Source organism: Myotis myotis, unplaced genomic scaffold (assembly GCF_014108235.1).
Source record: "Myotis myotis isolate mMyoMyo1 unplaced genomic scaffold, mMyoMyo1.p scaffold_m19_p_2, whole genome shotgun sequence".
NCBI classification, from domain to species: domain Eukaryota; kingdom Metazoa; phylum Chordata; class Mammalia; order Chiroptera; family Vespertilionidae; genus Myotis; species Myotis myotis.
Genome location: NW_023416324.1, coordinates 2,710,310 through 2,731,174, shown reverse-complemented (window position 1 = coordinate 2,731,174; position 20,865 = coordinate 2,710,310). Strand labels below are relative to the sequence as shown.

Here is a 20,865-nt window from a genome sequence, read left to right as displayed (position 1 = left end):
GGCCAGACGTGGGGGAGGCTGGGGCCCCGTTGACTCACCACTGGGCCGTCCTGCGTGCGTCCCCACCGCTGGCTTGTTGGGTGGTTTGGCCATGGACTCGATGAACAGCTGCTGCCCCAGGGTTTTAATTTTGTTTATACCGGCATAGACCTGCTGCAAAGTCAACTTGGGGAAAAGAGCGAAATATGTCTCACATATTATCACATGAGCATTACAAGATGCACGAGCAGAATACATGAAACTTCTGGTCCCCCGAACACGTGGTGAGGAAAAGCACAGCAACGGCCTTGATTCCGTTTCCCACCCGGTTCACCTGACAACACACATCTGTGCACAATCTGCTGGTCTGCAGAAAGCACACTATTAACGCAACCACCACTTCCCAAGGGGAGGTTTTCTTTTTAGGTTCCCACGCCAGGGTGGGTGGGAATGGCTCCCAGCAGGCAGGGCTGTAGCCAGCACTGCGAGTACTGCAGGTGCCAGGGTGGAGGACGGGGTGCCAGCCACTCACCGGCTCCTTCTGGGCGTCCTCCGCCCCTGGCCCGCTGGACTCGCCGGAGGAGGCCACGCTGACGTGCTGCTCCTGGGACCCGCTGCTCCCCAGGCTGCCGTAGCCACTGGAGGCGCTCCCGTGGACTGGCTGCGAGGACACAGGTCTGATTTGGGGGTTACTATCTTGCGGTTGGGGCGGGGGGGACGCAGCATGACCCACTCAGAGCTTACCTAAACTCATCAGAAAATAAGACTGACATCTCCGACACCCTAGAGTAGGCTTGAAGGTTGATGCTTTTAGCCCTATGTCTCACATGAAAGACAGTCCCCTCATTTCAGTAATTTTCAAGGGCAAAGTCTAGTTTCTAATCTAAGAGGGTATTTCTGGAACGAAAAATATTGTTTTAAAGCCACAGCATAATTTTCCTAAACATGAAAATCACTTGTTCTTTATGCTGCGCTTAGAGCAGACAGAACAAATGAAATACACACCCCAGTCCCCACGGACCTGACAGGTGCTTTACGGACCCCAGCGTCTCTGAAGACCTGCCAGGCCAGCAGCACATCACAAGCTTATGACGGAATCTCTAACGGAAACCATTTCGGGTATTTGTTTTCAACAAGCAATTTTTCCTACTTTTGCCTCGTAACAACCAGATACTGAGACCGGCCAGGCTCGCCCCACCTTTAAAATGGGAACTATCCCCAAAACCCCGAACCCGAGGCTGAGCACCGGGGGAGCCTGGGGCACAGGAAGAATTCTCTCGCTCAGAAATGACTTCTGTCTCACCGCTCACTGGGACTCAGTTTCGTTGTCTTAAAATGGGTTTTTACAGAGTATTCTGTGCATTTAACAGAAAAATGAAAAGAAGATTAATAAAGTTTCCTTTAAAAACAAAAAAGAGGAAGACAGAAATTTCTGGAATGCAGAGGGTAAGGATCTTTCTCCGCAGCTTATTTTTGTGAAGTGACTTTACTAGACAGAATGTTAAAATAAAACACAATTATGGGAATTCTCTGTCCATTTTTAAAATCTCCCCCATTTTACCTGTAACAGAAGTTTGTGAATCTGTTCCTGTAATTCCGTTATGTCTTTGTCGTTATTGCCCATCTTGCTTATTCTGGCAGCAAAGACATCCTCGTTCAGCGGGCTCCTACAAAATAGCACATGAAAGACTGGGTCGGGCGATTTAAAATTCATTTACAGCCCGGCCGGCATGGCTCCGTGGTTGAGCATCGACCTATGAAACAGGTGGTCATGGTTCGATCCCCACTGTGGGGGGTGCAGGAGGCAGCCAATCAGTGATTCTCTCTCACCATTGATGTTTCTATCACTCTCTCCCTCTCCTTTCCACTCTGAAATCAATAAAAATATATTTTAAAAACATTAAAAAAATAAAATTCATTTACAATGAAGTCTAAAGTAATCTTAAATATTCAAATACTAAATCTACGCTTTTACAAAGCAACTCTTTGATCCCAAATATAGAAAATCTGCAGCTGAAATTCTATTCAGGTGGGTAGAGAAAGCACCGAGAGATGAACGAGACGGTCAGGCTGCTTGCGTCCCTCGCTGCAGTCTCTCTCGGCTGCGGTCGCTGTTGGTGTAAACCTCGATCATGGCACGGAACCGCCTCAGCTACTGGACCATATTCACAACTGCGGGCCTCACAACGGAACGTCACCTGCGTAACCTACTGCAGGAACCTTAAGACCCTGAGGCTGCCCAACACTGGCTGTTGAAGGTGCCTCCTGACTGAAGCTCTGCAGCCAAGATGACTGCGACACCTCCTGTGGTGAAGTGTGGCCGTCACACCCTTCGCGTCATCTGTGCTCACGTCCTAGAACATGTTAAATCTTCCACCCGAATACAGCGAGGGGCAGGCAAGCCCAGGGGCAGGAAGGAGGACTGCCTGGCACGTCGCCAGGGCCTTCTGAGCGACAGGCACTGTGCTGCTCCCCCCACAGCAGGAGCAAGCCTTCTCCACCCCATGACGCGCCCGGCACTGTGACAAGTGCGCTACCCAGTCCTCCTCCGCCCGAGGTGGCCGCTGCGCCAGGTCCCCCGGCTGCACGAGCACGTGAGAAAGGTGCCTGCGTCCCAGCATGAGGGTGAGGCCTCATTTCTACGCGTAAAAAGACATCAAAGGGCACCGATGGCCCAGCCCAGGAACCTGCAGGTCAACTGTAAACGGGCCAAAAAGTCATGGGACCGGGGGCATCTTAGGCTCCAATACCGGGCCAGGCCGCTCTGGATCTACTTCACCGATTCCGGCAAATGCGCAGGTAACGGTGATCAAACAGGCCTGAGTCAGCCCTGCTGGCAGGAAAGTCAGTACCACAGAGTTTAATTTTTAAAAATAACGATTTAATAAAATAGACACAAGGAAGTGGGATTTGACAGAAGCTGATAGAATAAGTTTTATTTGCTCACTAAGCAGCACTTTAAAATTCTAAAAAGGCAAAAAAAAAAATAAAAAATCTTACCCATAATCCCACTACCCCACACACAACCAAAAAGTCTATTTTATTTCCTTCTAATCTTGTCACATCTCATGGTTAGTGTGTGTGTTTTAGATGTAATTTTAATCATATGGTATAAATAACTTTATATGCTTTTTACATCTAATCTGTCAACTTCCCATGTTCTATAATCTCTGTAAAAATTTTTCTTGACCAATATAACATGTCCAGGAGACATTCCAATTTAGTTAACGACGGACATTTGAGCTACTCTAAGTCGGCCATTATGACTGTGTTGCAAAACCCATCTTTTCTTTATAGCTTTTCTGTGTTTCGCCACCTTTCCCTGGAGCGTCCCCAGAAGGGAAGCATCAGGCCAGGAGGGAAATCACTCGTGGAAACTCCTTGCTGAAAGCACTAGGAGTCCGTCCGTCCGTCCATCCGTCCGCGTGCTGCCTGATCAAGGGGGGGAAGTGGAGGCAGGAATGACACCTGGTAAGAGAGTTTCTAGAAAACGAGGAACCTGGTGGACTCACGTCCGCACTTTGTGCCGGCCCATGATGAAGGACACCTTGCGGCTCCACGGGTCCACGAAGCCGGACCAGCTGGAATCCAGGGTGACGTAGTCGCCGTTGTGTGTGCAGAAGCGCACGGGGCGGTGCTCAAAGGGGGCGTGGCCCGCGGACCGCAGCACTGCACGGAGGGGACGGGAGAGGAACTTACACACACGTGACGACAAACTCACTGTCAGGCAGTTACGGATCAATGTTCAGAACGTCCAAGTAGGAAAAAAAGGAGTGTGAGCGGTTTCCACACCTTGCTCACCAGATTACGGTAAAGATCAGGCTCTAGTAAGAAATGAAAAACAATTCCATCAACGATGAAGGAAAGAACCTCCTCCCCAGGCAGCAGCCCTCACCTTCCTGGTGGACGGCGACCATCAGAGAGCGGTCTTCCGGGTGCAGGTGCGCGAGGATGGACGTGCCGACCAGGTCCTGCGGCAGGTACCCCAGCAAAGGCACGGCCCTGGGCAGACACACAGACCATTGGTGAGATGCAGTTATACTTTAAAAACACTCCTTTCCTTCATTTTAAACTCGAGTCAACAGGTACATACAGACTATGGGGAACAGTCACATAACCTGAGAAAGGCTGCCATCTGCATCGAAAACACGCAGGGCACCTGCTCACACAGACTGGCTCGCCGCAGGCCAACGGGGCGGAATGTTGGGAGCGAGACCGGGGATCTGTGTATTTACAAGTTCCTCAGAGGTCCTCGAGGGCCTCCATTCGCCGCCACTTAAGTTTACAAAGATGGCATCCTCACAGAAACACGCTCAGGATGTTGAAGGAAGGAAGCGCGCTACGCATCTGTACAGTATGATGACAATCACACAAAACGACGCCCTGACAAACGTCATCCAATGATGCAGGCCCAAGGCTCTCGGAAACGGCTCACGCCCAAGGGGCGACACGGCACTCAGGGCGACTGGGAAAGACCCGACTCTACACACACGTTCTCTGTGCACAAGTTCACAAACACTGTCTAAGCAATAACATGCCAGCTGTTTTCAAAATATCCTGGTTAAATTATCCTGCTTTCGACAGATTATATTATACCAAGTGTCTCACCAATTACTACTTACCTCAGGGTAACTGTAAGGAAATAAACCCATTTTTAGATGTTAAGATTTTTAAAAATCAACATTCACGTATCATAACCATGCCAAGTTTTTGACACTTTAGCTTCACACCTCCATGTGGTATGAGGCTTGCTATCCAGGTTTTGAGATTTCATGAATAAGAAAAAAGTTTAAAATAAACGGGGGGAAAATGGAAGGCACTAATCAGGGGGTAACAATGTTTTATCATTTTTTCAAATAAAGATCTTAAAAAACAACAATAAGCAACTACTATTCATTATCACTGTTCTTTCAATAAAAAGGATTATTTTAACACTTAAAGAAGTAGGAAGGACCTAAGTTCAAAATAAATAACAATTATTTAAATAAATTTAGTTTCATACGCACAAAAAAATCTGTTCTTTTCTCTCCCCAACCCCCTTTAAAAAGGAAGTCATGAGCTGGCGGGAAGCAGCTGTGCTGTGGAAATGGCGCTGCAAGAGGCGCGGGGCGGGGCCACCCTGTGATTACATCCCACACGCGCTCTGGCACGCTGGCCCCAGCCGCACCGTCCTCCAGTGTAAACGGAACAGTAACAACTGACTCACCTACAGCAGCTGGGGATCAAACATAACTTTAAATGTGAGAAGTGTCGCAGGCAAGGTATTTACGTTAAACATTTAGACCAAGCATGTCCGCGAGTTTGACGTGCTTGATTTAGACAAAAAATAATTTCAATCTAACAAAAATCAAACAGATAATGGGTAGGTATCACGTATGCAATGTAGGAGCATGTGAGCATACGTAAACCTTTCCGTATTTGTACTTATTCCCAGAAACAAATCTCTCTTAGGCTTAAAGAAGTACTTACCGGTCATCTATTTCAAGAAAAACACAGCCTGGAGTGTGTGTTGTGGTGAAAACTCTTTTATCCACCGGGATCCGAGGAGCTGGGAACAAACATCTAGTTAATCAACCACTTCACGGGAACCGGTGAAATCTCACGTACGGCCAGGCCAGCCGTGGGCAAACTACGGCCCGCGGGCCGGATCCCCGTTTGAAATGAATAAAACTAAAAAAAAAAAAAAACGACCGTACCCTTTTATGTAATGATGTTTACTTTGAATTTATATTAGTTCACACAAACACTCCATCCACGCTTTTGTTCCGGCCTCCGGTCCAGTTTAAGAACCCATTGTGGCCCTCGAGTCAAAAAGTTTGCCCACCCCTGGCCTGGCCTCAGAGCAGCCAGAGCGACATCAGATGGTAATGATTTTCATTATTACTTACATCTTTTTCTCTTTTTTAAAAATAATTTTTAATTGATTTTAGAGGGAGAGAGGGAGGGGAGAGGGAGAGGGAGAGGGAGAGAGACATCGATGTGGGAGAGAAACACTGATCAGGTGCCTCCCACATGCACCCTGACTGTGGAACAAACCCAAACCCTGGGCATGTGCTCCGACTGGGAATCGAACCTGCCACCTTTCGGTGCGCGGGGCAATGCTCCAACCAGCTGAGCCACACCAGCCAGGGCATCATCTACTTTTAATCAGGTCAAATGCCATGCCCACCAGTTAACTTTGGACAGAGGAAGTCTGTGTGCACGGACCAGCTTGCTCATTGCAGATCGTCTACTGGTCAAGCTGGAGCACCTTAGGGTGCAGGAGCAAGCAGCTCAGCACACAGGCCTGGACAGCCCACAGGACGGGAGCGTTGTACATCTGTGTGATAAAGCTGGTCCGGTCAGGTCAGCCACGGCTGCTTTGCAAACGTAGTGGCCAACACATTAGGAAACCATGTGAGCATAATGCTAATTCTGCATTTCTTACGCATGATTTCATTTGCAAAAAAACAGGAGGTGAATGCAGGAAACATCTAACTGAATGGAGTCACTTGGGACTGCACACACCTCACACCCCCACCGCTTCCTCCACGCACTAGTGTCACGGGACGCCTGTCAATCTGACGTCAGAACTTCAGACACCCTCCTCCACCCTCACAATCACCGTGATGGCCCCGCCCACCAGCAGACCGGGGCTTTCCACGGTGGCTATACTTCACATACTTTGTATTTTGTAACTGCCCATCGGTACTTCTTAATCCCTTCACCTTTCCACCCAGTTTCCTCAACTCCCTCCCATCTGTAACCCTGTATTTGTCCTCTGTATCTGTGAGTCTGTATCTGTGATTTGTTGTCCATACGGTCCTTCAGATTTCGCCTATCAGTAAAACCACATGGTATCTGTCTTTATCTCACAGCATAGTACCCTCTATGTCCATCCATCTTGTGCAAATGATAAAATTTCATTCCTTCTCATGGCTGAGTAATATTCCATTACTGAGGCCTGGTGCATGAAATCTGTGCACAGATAGGGCCCCTAGGCCTGGCTGGCAATCAGGGCCAATTGGGGCCTTCCTTCCCTGGCTGCTGGCTGGGACCTTCCTTCATTCCGCACCGCCCCCTGGTGGTCAGTGCACATCATAGCGAGCAACTGAACTCCTGAGGGGGTAATTTGCATATTAGGCTTTTATGTATATAGAAGATATATATACATCTTCTTTATACAATCATTCGTTCATGGGCACTTAGGGTGCTTCCATATGTTAGCTATTATAAACAATACTGCAATGAACACGGGGATGTATATTATCTTTTCAAATTAATGTTTTGAATTTCTTCAGATATACACCCAGAAGGGGAGTTGCTGAGTTATATGGCAGTTCTATTTTCAATTTTTCGAGGAAGCTCCATACTGTTTTCCATAGTGGCTGCACCAATTTCATGTCTTAATCATTGTTATCATTTTCATAGGCTTCTGTCTTATTTTTAACGTGTGGCTAATTCTTCGAGCATTGTGCCCCCAACTTCATTTCCCCAGAAGCCCTGTGGCTCTCATTCTCTGTGAGTTTTCGGCACAGGACAGTCCAGCAGGTCTGACTGCAGTGGGAGCTGCTTCTGACTCACACAGAACATAAGCATGTAGCTCTGCCATCGGGACACATAAGCCCCACTGAAGCGCTTACATTTACACACAGGAGAAACCAGGGGTTTCAAACACTTTAAAAGCATAAAGCCATTCTTGTGACCGCACTGTGCAACCACGTCCATGCTCCTATTTCACGCAAGACAGCGCACAGGGCCGCCGACTGGCAGCAGCAGAGGCGGCGAGGGCCGGCCGCGGCAAGTCCCTGCTGGGCCCTCGCCGTGCGGTCCGTGGAGGGGGCACCGCACAGACGTCCAGGTCAGTAAACCGGCCGCAGTGCGCAGAGTGCAGGCCACGCCGAAGGCCGGCGCGCTGCCTGTCCCCGCGGCAGCGAACGGGCATCCCCAGGACCCCGCCGATAGCAGCCCCACCCCCCACTCACCTTCGTAGCCAGAGTGCATCTTCTCGGCCAGCGCGAGGCAGCAGGGCTCCGGCTCCGGCTCCGGCTCCGGCTCCGACTGCGGCCGCACGTGAATCAAATAGGGAATCACCCGGAACGGGGCGTAAGGCTGCCCTCGGCCGCCGCCTCCGCTGCACGAGAAGGAACAGCTCAGCCAGTGAAACGGCTGGGAAACGCTTCCCTGTCATTTCTGAGACACACAGCCCCATCTAAAACACGTAAATGTATTTATTTTCCGAAGAAGAAAAACGTTTAGAATGTCAGCACCCAAGGGCAAGTCCAGCCACTCGCTCTGCACGCGCAGGCTTGGTGGAGCTGTCGGAGCCCGCGAGTGCGGGATCGGCACCGGGCACTCCACGCCTCTCCCCCCGGCCTCCCCACCGAAACTCCCGCCGGACTCCCTGCGTCCGCTGGGGGCGAGGGCTCTCCGTGCCGGCCACGCGCGGACGGCCCAACAGCCGTCTCCAGCCGGGTTCCTCCCCCAGCGCCAGCCAGACTCAGGTGCCAGTGCCTCGTAGCCACCACATTTTATTGTGAAAGTTAACAGTAACTGATGTAACAGTAACGTGTTGGTAAACTTAGAGGAAAAATTCAGTAAAATTTCTATGAGAAATGAAGGATTACAATGTTGGTCTATTTTCCTCTAGTTTAGTATCTCTGGACCTTATAAATCCTTGTAAATATATCTATCTTGCTTTCTTTCAAATTATTCAAAATGTCAAAAATTAATTTTAAATGTGATGAAACAACAAAAAACAAACAAACAAAAGAGCCCAAACAGTGGTCATTTGAAAGTGTACTGGCCCCACCGGCGTGGCTCAGTGGTTGAGCATCGAACTATGAACCAGGAGGTCATGGTTCAATTCCCGGTCAGGGCACAGGCTCAATCCCCAGTGTGGGCGTGCAGGAGGCAGGTGATCAATGACTCTCTCTCATCATTGATGTTTCTCTCTCTCCCTCTCCCTTCCTCTCTGAATAAAATAATAAAAAAAAAGTGTCCTGAACCACCAGGGGTTCTTACGCCCCCAGGGTAGCCGTGACCTTCCCCTCTCCTCCTGCTGCATCATCATCTGCTCTTCTCAGCGGGGGGTTTCTTCCCCTCAATCAAAAGACAAACTCCTGTGGCAAGAACCAAGTCTTGGCTTTGGTTTCCACTACAGGCCTGGCGAACACAAAAGGACCAACGTAAGAGCCAAGTCCAACCGGATGAGCCGCGTGGCCCCGCAGCCCTCACTCACCGGATCCTGCAGAAAAAGGACTTCACGGGAGCCAGTTCGTACCGCGATGCTGCGGAGACAAAGACAGACCGTCACGCACCCGCAGGGCGACCGCAGAGCAGCCGTCCTCATGGCACCAACAAGACACTGTCTTTAAGACGGAGACGCTGGTGAAGACGGGCCTCCCCTGCCATCCGAGGTGCAGGCGCGTCCGGGGTTCCCAACAGGAGCCCCGGGGGAGGCCATGGGGGTCCGGCTCAGTCCTCCCTTCCTCCTCCCACTGGCCCCTCTGTATTCCCATCGCTGCCGAACTCATCCCTTCCCCGCCAGTGCGATAACCCTCTACATCAGTGTGTGTGGGAACCCGCGTCCCCTGCGATCGCCTGGACACAGATGATACACAATCCTCCTTCCCCGCTCGCCTTCCTTGGACACATTCCCCAAAGTTGTGTTCCTGGGTTCAGGGACGTGATCGCTTAAGGACTCGTGTGTTGGCAAACGAACGGCCGGATGGGACCCCCTGGCAGCGTCGCTGACCACATCGTTCACCATCGCGGCCGTGGTGCGCATCGACTGCGCTGATTTCTGCAGGGACTTCATCGCTCTGTGACGTGGTCCCTCAGAAATGTTTACCAGGAACTGTGCTAACTCCGGGCAGCGGAGGGGCTGGCCTCTCCCAGGGGTTTGCTGGCTGTCTCCTCTGGTCGGAACTCCCTGAATATGGCTTCTGGGCATGTGTTCACTGGAGGGAAAGTCCGGAGTTTAGGAACAAGGAGAAGGTTCGTGCACCGAAGGAGCACAGGCAACGGAAATTCTAAGAACCAAGTCCTGACGGAGGCCCAGGTCTTCTCACTTCCCGGGAAAGGGGCACAGGAGGCGCCGGACACGGGCTTCGGTGACCAGGACAATGCCCGTGAGTACGACGACTCCCGTGTCCAAGCCCAGGCCCGCGGTCAGACTGCCAGCCTGCAGGCAACTGAGTCAGAGCCCAGAGTCCCGACGGCAGAAGACAGTTCTCACAGGGCGTCTGGGGGACCCCGTGAGAGACCCCGGCCATCAGCCGAGTTCGCGACGTGAGGTTATGCTGCCGTCTCGGCGCAGACACTGCTGAGGCGCAGACGCGCTCACGGAGGGTGATGGTGGGCAAAGATCAAACACCCTCCAAGTCCCGAGATGATTTCACAGGCGGGAGCCACCGCCTGGTGCCACTGTCGCACGCTCTTGTTTGTTCACGGCTCCCCGGTGAGTGACAGCCCGGCAGTGGGCGGGGCCGTGGGCAAGAGCAGGGCTCTGGGCTCGTGGCCACGGTGACCTCGGGGAGTCACCTGCTCTGCGCCTGTGACTGTGGTGGCTGAGCCAGGGGCCGGCTCCTGGCTGCAGGGGCACAGGCCGCTCCCAGCCGCCGCCTGTGCACAGCGGGGCCCGAGGCCGGCCGCTCCAGGGAGGCAGCCTCCTCCATGCGCGCCTGCGGCCGGGCCCTCCCTGTGGCTGCCTGGCCACGCCAGCTGCTCTGAGCTGTGGGGGCCAGGACGGCTCCTCCCAGCCTCCTCCCACAGGCGCAGCCCTGCACTGGGTGGGCCCCTCCCGTCAGTCTGCACAGCTAACCCCATCCTGACATTTGCCTCCCGGCTGACCCCAGAGGACAGCTGCCTCACCTGCCAGCGGGGGACGCTGTGGGTGCCCAGGCCTCCCAAGGTTCTTGTGAAGATTAAATCCCCTAAACCAGGAGGAAGAGCCCCGGCACACACACAGGCCCCGTCCGCAGAACGGCAACTACGACCCTGATGCTGTGCAATGCACGAAGCCCCCAGCTTCCCCGCCCACTCGCGGGGACCCTACGGCGGCCCTGGCCCGGGCTGGTCAGAAGCCACTGCACACCGAGAAGCCGAGCGGCCTCCAGGTTCACCAGGGACAGAACTCAGTGCCACACGCACACCAGGTCCCGGCGTGAGATTCTCACACAGAGAAGACACTGAGCTCCATGCAGGCGACTCCCCGCCCCGCTTCTCCGTGACCGCAGCCCCTGCCGCAGCCCCCTCCCTGGAGTCTCTGACACAGGGCCGCCCAGGTGGGGGCACAGACGGCCCTCGGTGGTGGGTGCCACTTCTCCTTTCTGGGTGCATTTAAAGAAACCGTGGTCGGCTCCTCGGCACGACAAGGGGAAGTGAACCGGCTCTACCGCAGGCCGAACACTGAGAGCAGCGGCGGGGCGGCTTCCCACGGCTCGTCATGTCCCATGAGCTCAGAGGGAGGGACAGGTGCGAGGAGCGCGGGCACAGCCCACGAGCTGGGGACTCGACAGCTGCGCTCAGAAGGCAGAGCTCAAGGTCTGCGGGCAGAAGTGCAAGGCAGGGAGCACCCTAGGCCAGTGATGGCGAACCTATGACACGCGTGTCAGAGGTGACACGTGAACTTTTTTTTGTCTTTTTCTTTGTTAAACGGCATTTAAATATGTAAAATAAATATCAAAAATATAAATCTTTGTTTTACTATGGTTGCAAATATCAAGAAATTTCTCTATGTGACACGGCACCAGAGTGAAGTTAGGGTTTTTCAAAATGCTGGCACGCCGAGCTCAGAAGGTTCGCCGTCACTGCCCCAGGCGGAGGTCCTCTCAGTGGAGGAAGTGAAGGGTTAGTGACAAGACAATTTCAGGCCACATTCTGCTCTTACAAGGAGAGGACACCCACAGCAGCAAGCGGTCAGCAAGGAGGAAAAGGTTGGAGAGAGAAGAGGAGACTCCACAGGCGAAGAGGAAGGTGCACACGGGCAACGCGCGCGAGCGAGCAGCAGACACTGTCCGGCTGCTCTGCTCCCGCCTCGACTGCAGCACCCGGGCCGGGGCCCGGCCCACGGGGATCGTGGGTAAATGTTCACGGGAGGAATAAGTGACTAATAAACGCAGAGAAACACTATAAACAATGAAAGGCCGAACGCATGCGTTCAGGACAGAAGAGGAAGGAAATCAGTGCTGCCGCGTGACGGCAACAGGAGAGGGAGCCAGGAGGAAGCCGGACGACAGGTGGGCGTTCCACAGCTCACACCGTCTGTGCGTTAAAGACGGGCCAAGGCCTGGGCCTGGAAAGAGAAGCCGGCGAGACTGCACTGGGCCCAGCACCGGGTTAAAAACCAGGAAGACGCGAGCTCCACTCGCAGGAGAGGCTCGGAGACGCTTCACAGCAGCGAGCGTGCCCACACCACGGCCGCGCGCGAGAGCGGGGTAGCGGCCAGTTCTGTTCATGTGCTTTTCTACAAGAAGTGAAATCACAGAGAAGGACCATCTGTAGCGAGCTCTGTAGGAGACCCTTCACAAAGCGCGACGTGGAAGGGAGACGAAAAGCAGCAGTGACGCGTCACTCAGAGACCACACAGACCGATGTCACAGTCAATGGCAAACAGGCCTCCCAGGTCAGAAGAAAAAGGAATGAGATTCCTGAACTTGCACGGACAAGAAAAGCGGGAGAAGAAAGCTAAGCCTCAGGAGCCTACTCCAAAGCAGAGCTCACACACAATGAGGCCAATATAAGAGGAAGAACATTTCATTCCATTCACTTCCCAGAAGCAGAGCCTTTATAGCAACTAACCTGCTACGCAGGCTGTGGCGATCAAGCTGTGTTATGATTTATACTCTATGAAATCAACTGGACTACGTGAAAGCAAATTTACTGCATCTCTATGTTTTTAGAAGCATTTAAAGTGTTATTGTCATCACACGCTGCTTTTTAAAATAAGGAAGAAAGAAAAGCCGTTCCGCCTGCCTGTTCTGAATGACGCGTGGGTTTCTGCGCCGCCTCTGGGGCAGGAGCGCGACCTCTAGGAGGCGGGGAGACATGTACAGACGGCCGTTACCTCTTTGGGTCCAGCTGCTCCAGACGGGAAGCTGAGCCTGGGCCGTGTGTGTGTAGAACGTCCTCACATCTTGAGGGGCAAGCAGCTCCGCGAAGTGAGAGGACGCCAAGGACTCTCTCCGACAGTTCAGGACGGAAGGCGCCTGCTCGGAGATGTGCACCACCCTCCCAGACACCAATGAGAACACGGCCACGAAGGTGTCCTGTGGAAAGCATGGAAAACAAATGCAAATATTGAGATACTTACTAGCCAGGCCCCCCAAAAGGTAATTCTCTTAGATTTCTACCGTGATCAATAGCTCAGGACACACACGTCCTGCAGATGCAACAGAGCTCTCGACATGTACTTTTAACTGTCACCGCAAAGCCTTCTGAAGGTTTGATTTCTGGGCCAAGAAACACGGCAGCTCCCTCTACAGGACGAAGCACCCCTCCACTGCGTCTACGCCGGCTTCGATCCCTCCTCCTGTGCACACGGTGCCGACACCTGGAGGCTGTCTCCTCTTCACCAAAGCACAGCCCAGGCTTCAGACCAAGCTCAAGAGTCACCTCCAGGGTGTGGTCTTTCACCAGCCTCCTCACCTAAGAGCTGCTTCTCGAATGTGTGACAACAGACATGCACAGGACCTAGCTTAACCACCGCTGCCGCCGCCGCTGCTAGCCTGGCCTACGTCCTCCTCCCTCGCTTGACCTGAAAGATCTGCAAGGGGAAATGTGTCCTTACACTTCCTTTTCTTAAATCTCAGTAGCACCTACTACGTGCTATGAGCACACCAGTCAGTAATGGAAGCACTGCGGCGACATCAGGGATAGCTCAGGTCCCGATATTAGAAAACCGTTTCGTTGCAATTGTGTTGAGATCTAAGCATAAAGGTAAGTAGCCTCCAGCATATCAACAAAACACGAGGTGACGTTATTCTGTCGACAGAGATGCAAAAGGGATATACTACATGTCTCTCCCAACATTTTTAAAGAAACGACAGCATCATCTTGACTCACCTGTGAAATCCAGTTGTTACAACTTGAAGGAGTAGGTATTGGAACTAAGAATGATATAAATAGAAATTAACAATCCGGAGATTAGAAAACGACGCGGGGCACCGCTCTGCGGTGTTATCTTTGTCTTGGAGAGAACTCAGGGATGCTAAGGAGACGGGGCGCCTCAGGACCGAGGCGAAGCCAAGTGCGCCTGCGCTGCTTCCTGCCCGCGGACCTGCTCCCCGCGAGGGACCTGCTCCCCGGCGAGGGCCGGGGCCGCGACACGGGGCCTTTCGGGCAGTTTTCTCCTCCTGTTTACCTCCAGCTGTGGTTACTGCGACTCTTGGTTATTGTTTTTTAAAATCTGTGTCTAGATCAGGCTTAGGGAAATCCCCCAGGAGGAGATGGCAAAATGCGCGGATTCTTACTGTGTTCTTGGAAGTGTGCTCTGCAGCCATGGAGGCCAGCTCCCCAAGACTGTACGTGGTCACATCTGCTTGAGGCGCTCCATGGGGACTGCGAGTCTGGAAAAACTCACTGCTTGCTGAGAAACAGGAAAATAAACAGGGAGTCCAGTGAAAACAGCAGCTCCAGGAAACCACGTTTCTGACGAGCAAAGCTGGCGCTTCTCAAGAGGACACCTCCGTGTTTTCCTCGAAACCAGGTCACTTTCTTCTTTCACCTGAAATACCTATCGCTGTGCAAACTTAAGATCTTGAGTTTTAGGAATCTTGCATGTTCTAGTTCGCAAGGAACAGAACACTGAAGGTCCTAAAGGGGGGACTGAGCCCCAACATTCCAAATGCACACGCAGGGCGTTGCCACGACAGAAGCGTTACTCCGGCCCTCGGAGCCACGCGTCACATACGTAGCCCTGAGGTTGGGCTCGAGATCGTGTACTTTACGAAATCCCGTGAGAAGAAGAGTCAGAGATCGAAAGGAAAAAGTGTTTATAACTGCGCCTTCGTAATTTGGTAAACTCCTGGTACTGCCAGGAGTGGGTTTTAAAAGTATGTGTGAGGCAGGGAAAGTGTGAAACCGGTACTTAGCCAAATGTATTTTCCCCCAAATGTATTTTTCCCCTTAATTTTTGAAGGCGACGCTCCTTCAAAATGTGCTTGTGCTAAACTCGACTCTCCTGGGAGAGACACGCACCCCGCTATTGCACAAATCGGGGTCTCCCAGAATGAAAGACTAAGACCCTCATGGACTCGCTCATCCTCCCTAAAACACCATGAGAATCTCAGAACGCTTCTGTGACGGCAACCACACTGACAGCTCCTCGGGCCTGGCTGCGGTCCCTGGGCAAGGGCGTCCCTGGGACCGCGCTCCGGCTCGTTTACCTTGTACGCTGTGCACACAGCCGAGGGCATAGCTGAGGGCATCCAGGGTGCTCGGTTCACGGTGTCTCCCCGACGGGAAGTATTTCTTCATTTCTCGGACAACCATGATCAGTTCTTCAGAAACTCTGTCCCGGTCTTGCTGTTCGCTGTAAGATCAAAACAAACTCACGCTTCCCATTTCAGCAACAGCCAAACTTTTACTGAACAGCCTGTTACGTGCCAAGCAACTTTCTAAGCGCTTAGCGTGGAGCAAGTCTGAGTCCACAGGTTTATCTGTCTTACAGGTGGGGCAATGCCAGCCACGGAACCTGGGAACACGGCCACACATGGCCCACTCCCCTTCCCACCCCAGCCTCCACTCAGCCAAACTCCTGAACCCCTCCTCATCTACTTCTCCGGTCATTTACTTGCTTCCCAGAGCATTTCATTCCAGGTTCCCCGAGTTCCCGTCCTAAACTTGCTCCTAGCTTTGCTTACAAACAAAACAAAAAGACCTACACACCCTCCAGTCCCTTTTACAACAGGCGGGCGAGGAAAAACAAACCAGCCAGGTTGTAAGTATCACCTGTGGCGGCTCTCCAGGTATTTGCTGGGAAGCTGGTATTTCTGGCTCCGCCTTTCATCAGAGTCTTTCCCCGGGGCCGCGGGGCGGGGGCGGGGGCGGCTGGCCCGGGGTCCTGCAAGGTCATCAGGGGGTTGGGTGCCGCTGGCCCCGCGTCCTGCAAGGTCATCCGGTTCAGCCCCCCCGGAGTCAGGAGACTGACTGCTGGACATTCTTAGGTCTTCGCGGCAGTCTCAGCCTGTTGCCTGCTTCTTTCCTAGTTTGTAACCAGCGACAGAAATTTACTGCTCACTCTGGTCCTTGCGCCCTTGCTAGAGGGAAAACATCGGCCAACACGAATGGGCGATTACTGATCTCGGGTCATCGGGAGGCGGTTCTCTCCAGTGTTTCCACACAATCCTGGGTGTCTCCGCTCACGGGAGGTCCAGCCTGGGGGTGGGGTGGGGTGGGGGGAGAGAAAAGTGACCCATGTTAAGCGAAACGGGCCACTGGACGCGGGAGACCGGCTATGGCTCGCCGGCTGGGAGCCCTGGAGGGGACCCTCGGCCCCGGCGGCCGCAAAGCCTGACGCGGGTTCACCACTTGCCCGCCGCAGCCCTGCAGAGCCGGCGCGCGCCAGAAAGGGGACCCGGTGAGGCGCGGGCGGGCAGCTTCACGTACAAAGTTTCGGGGACCCCAAGTTCGCGGGCGGTGCTGCCGGACCGCGGTCCCAGCCTGGACGGCAGGCTCGGGACAACCTGCGGCCGGACCCCAGCACTCACCCGCCGCCGTCTGCGTGGCCGCGCGCGGGCCCCAATGCCGTGCTGGCCCAGCCCCGCGGGGCCGCGGAGTCCCGAGGCCAGCCGCGTGCAGCGGGTCCCAGGCGCCGCGCCCCCCGCACGCCACGTGATGAGGCCCCGCCCCCTGACCGCGCGATTGGCCGCCGCGGCGGGCTCTGCGGGCTCCCATTGGTCCAGGGGCGGGGCCCGGACGGCGGCGCCCAGGTTACGTAACCCGAGGGGAGTGGGCGGGGGCGAAGGCCCCCAGAGCGCCTTTCGTCACGCGGTTGGGCGGAAGGCTGGCCAATCCCGACAGGCTGGCGGGGAAGCAGGGGGCGGGGCCCTGGAGGAAGACGGTGCATGTAAAGGGCGCGCCTCCCGGAAAGGGGGGCGTGGAGACGCCCGTTTAAAGTACCGGAGGCTGAGGGTGCAGCCGCTCATCCGAGATGGAGGGCACCGTGCAGACCTGCACGCCAGGGCCTGTCCATCAGAAATCTTCAGTGTTTGTCGGGTGAACGAAAGGAATTGCATAGGAAGGGAAGTGTGCCCGTGGTTCATGCCGTGTGTTGGATAAACCATCTTATTTTTCCAAATGATGGCAGATCGCACTCGCCTCTGAAGCTCTTTCGTCAGACTGCATTCATTCAAGTATTTATTGAATGCATATCTGGGTAGGGATGAGTGTGGCCCCTGGGCGGGGAGAGCGTTGTGGCCACTCAGGGAGTCCACATGTTATTGAAATAAAACATATGAACAACTCCATAAAGTTCAGGAGGTGGCAGGTGCTGTGCAGAACATGAAACAAGCTTGCAGCGGTTCTCAACCTGTGGGTCGCGACCCCTTTGGCGGTCGAACGACCCTTTCACAGGGGTTGCCTAAGACCATCCTGAATATCAGATATTTACATTACAATTCATAAGAGTAGCAAAATTAGTTATGAAGTAGCAACAAAAATAATTTTATGGTTGGGGGTCACAACATGAGGAACTGTTTTAAAGGGCCAAGAAGGTTGAGAACCACTGGATAAGGTGTAACTAGGACAGGCCTGGGGGTGAAGGCAGCAAGAGGCACATTAGCAGGGGATCCGGGAGGCCTCCGAGAAGGTGAAATTGAAACCTGGGTGTGTGAAGGGGGTGGGGAAGGCCCTGCCATAGAGCAGGTTTGCTGGTGAGAAACCGAAAGGCAGGATACTTTGCCTGGAGAACAGGGAGGGGGAGGATGGTGCCAGTTGGGGTCAGAAGTGAGGAAGGGCCAGACTACAGTGGGCCTTATCATTAGGGAAACTTGGATTTCTTTCTAATGGTAGTGGAAAGGGGCAGGCTTTAAGCAAGACAGTGATTGTATCAGACTGCTGCACAGGAAATAGTTCAAAGTTGGGAGGCCTTGATTCCAAGAAGATACATTTGGGGGCACAGAGCCCTGTGGATGGAATGAGAAGAGAGCAGCAAGGTGACTCCTGAGTCTGGTTTAAGCAGAGCCATTTGTGATGGGACATAAACTTAGAGAGAAGACTGAGAGTTACGTTTTCACGTTGTGTTTGAGAAGTAGAGTTGTCAGGTAGCCATTGGATTTCTCAGCCATTCTCTGGGTGGACATCGACTAGAGGCCCGGTGCACAAATTTGTGCACAGGCAGGGTCCAGCCAGCCCACTCCAATTGGGGCTGCAGTGGCGAGGGGCACAGGAGGTCAGCGGGCTGGCCCCGCCCCCCGATCGGGGTGGGGTGGGGCCGATGGGGGGCCAGGCTGGCTGGCGGGGAGGGGCCGCAGGCAGCTGGGGGGCCAATCGGGGCCGCAGTGCTTTTCAAAGCAGGCGGTCGTCCCGGGGTTCCGGTCACTTGGCCTTTATATATACAGATAGAAGAGGAGTGGGAGGCAGGGGAAATACTTAATGCTGTTAGGTTCATATTGAGTTGGGAGGCCTATGTCTAACTGGCCAGGCATCAGTAGGTTCATGACAGAAACATGGGAATAGATGACGGAGCGTGAGTGGAATGAAAGACAAGTTGGCTGAGCACCCTGTCCCAAGGAACCCTGACATTTAAGGGAGGGCAGAGAAAGAGGAGCCTATACATGGTAGATTTCCTTCAAAATCTTGAAAATGGCACCGAAGTTCTACAGATTTCATGATAAGAAGGACCTGAAGAAGAGGCACAATTCTTTTCCAGGACAATAGTAGGTCGGACAAGAAAAGGAGTGCTCATCTGTCCAAGGCAGTGGGGAAAGTCCACCCCTTCTCTCCCAATAGGATGCCATGGAAATGGACATTTTACTGAAAACCTAAGTCTACTTCCACCGCATGATATGGCTCCCCAGGGGCTGCTGAGTAAGAGACCATGTTCAAGGGGAAAGAGAAGCAGAATCAGAACAGGAACTACGTGTCTGAAGTGTCCCTCACCTCCCAAACGATACCCCCCCGTCCCAGGCAGGCAGCGGCCTGCTGTCCCACACGCAGGCAGTCTCACAGCACCTTGAAAGACCACATACTTAAGAATTCAGAAGCCAAATGCTGACGATTCGGTGTCCATGAGAAAGCCAGTCCCTCCCCCGTCTCCTAGACTGAAAAGCACTCTGCACAAGAGGGTAGTTTGCTCTGTTCACTGGCGGAGGGGGAACGCTGGGTAACAGGAAGTTGGGGAACTCAGGGAGGGACCGGCGTGTAGGGGATGATAGGGAGGCAGGGGCACGGCAAGGACGCCATTTTTAGGACTTGGCCAGGCACAGCTCCTCCTCTATAAGCAACACAGGACCAGAATGATGTTGATAAACACTTTATTGAAGTCATTACAGTGGGCAGTTCCCAGCTACATGCAGGCATGAGCGAGGCATCCTGGGTTAATGCAGGAGCCGGTGGGTTACATGGGGCTGAGCACAGGCCAAGGAGAGAGCACCAGTTTCCACGTCAGACGCGGCCAGAGACCCTGAGCCGAGGGGGCGGACGTTCCTACACTGACGGCTGCTTCCTCCTCACAGCCGGCGGGTTCTCACTCATGTCAGCGCCGTAGGGGACAGATGCCAAAGGAACGGACCCGTGTCCTGGCGGACTCGGCTGCCTGCTCTGCAAGCCCGGGCTAGCGTGTGAGCGCCCCAGGACGCAGGCGGAGTGTAAACCTCTGCTTCTCCCTCGGGGCCTCCTTGCCTGTCTTCATTCCTACCTGACTGCCCGCCCTGAGCCGCACAGCCTGATGCTGACAGTCTCCACAGAATTCTCTCAGGGGACAAAGCAGCATCTGTGCAGACAGTCTACGTCTATGACAGCGAAGACAGACAGTGTCTCGGTCAGCTCTCTCTGTGAGAAGTCAGCCACCCTGACCAACGCTAACCGGCAGCTAATGTCGGAGACAGATTCAGGAAGGGGAATATGAACAAACATGGAAACAAACTCCAAAAAGCTATAGGCTGTGAGGCCTGGGCCAACTCATGACCAGTTCACAGAGGGTCTTCCTTGAAGGCTACATACAACGCTGTTGCTCACATCATTCTCAGAGACACACGGAGCCCACGGCTGTATTCTGCCATCTGTCTCTAGGTGCGAGAGGGTCGGGGTCTAGCTGGAACCTTCTTTAACCCCAGGAAACGCGCTGACTAGGAAGGGGAGTTGTAACACCTGCAGGGTTTTAAGGCAAGAAAGGCCTGAGGATGTAGAAGCTTCACAAGCAATATTACAACTTGAATTCTGAAGGCACCTGGCATTCCATTGGTCACTTTCTGGATTTATGTCAGGAGCAGACTCAAGGGCATTTTACTGGATTTAACTTTTTGGCAAAATAGGAACTTTGGTCATAGCCATAGTTCTATCAAAATGTTTTTAAGAGGTTATTTCTGATTAAAATATTTAAAAAATATGATACAAAACAGTAACAAGAACGTAAACATCTTCGTATCTAATGTAAGAACAACAATTCTTTACCAGCATCTTATTTTAAACACAGTGAGAACATCAGTAGTGCTTTTAAACAGCAGAGGTTCTCGCACAAGGAACCAGAAAAGGAGCAAATAAGGCACAACCTGCCGTGGTCACAGATTTGAGGGACAGTAGTGTTCTCTCTGGAAGGCACAGACGGGAGAGCTGATTACCCAAAGGTTTAAATGTGGTTCTGAAGACAAGGTCACGTGACGAGGACAGCTAACTTGGAAGAAAGTTCCCTAACTGGAACTAAGGGCGATCGCTAGACAGCGCGACTGCGAGGTTACGCACTCT

General features: G+C 53.2%; 1 protein-coding gene across 10 annotated transcripts in view; it reads right to left on the bottom strand.

Moving 5' to 3' along the window:
• PER3 (period circadian regulator 3) overlaps positions 1 to 16,783 on the bottom strand; it is a 52,322-nt gene extending 35,539 nt beyond the window's left edge. For 7 of the 10 annotated variants that reach the window (XR_004974042.1, XM_036349487.1, XM_036349492.1 and 4 more), the window contains exons 1-13: positions 16,671 to 16,783; positions 15,913 to 16,338; positions 15,348 to 15,493; positions 14,433 to 14,548; positions 13,028 to 13,229; positions 9,200 to 9,248; positions 7,944 to 8,092; positions 5,449 to 5,527; positions 3,875 to 3,981; positions 3,492 to 3,648; positions 1,541 to 1,646; positions 512 to 640; positions 39 to 165 (exon numbers count right to left, since the gene is read on the bottom strand). Coding sequence is in view for 9 of the 10 variants with exons in the window: in XM_036349487.1 (XP_036205380.1) it covers positions 39 to 165; positions 512 to 640; positions 1,541 to 1,646; positions 3,492 to 3,648; positions 3,875 to 3,981; positions 5,449 to 5,527; positions 7,944 to 8,092; positions 9,200 to 9,248; positions 13,028 to 13,229; positions 14,433 to 14,548; positions 15,348 to 15,493; positions 15,913 to 16,121 (1,576 nt within the window). In the remaining variant the exon portion in view is untranslated. Of the gene's footprint in view, positions 1 to 38; positions 166 to 511; positions 641 to 1,540; positions 1,647 to 3,491; positions 3,649 to 3,874; positions 3,982 to 5,448; positions 5,528 to 7,943; positions 8,093 to 9,199; positions 9,249 to 13,027; positions 13,230 to 14,025; positions 14,070 to 14,432; positions 14,549 to 15,347; positions 15,494 to 15,849; positions 16,339 to 16,569 lie in introns of those variants that run through there. The other 3 variants (XM_036349488.1, XM_036349494.1, XM_036349496.1) reach the window with 3 other exon arrangements.
• Positions 16,784 to 20,865: the final 4,082 nt, after the last annotated feature.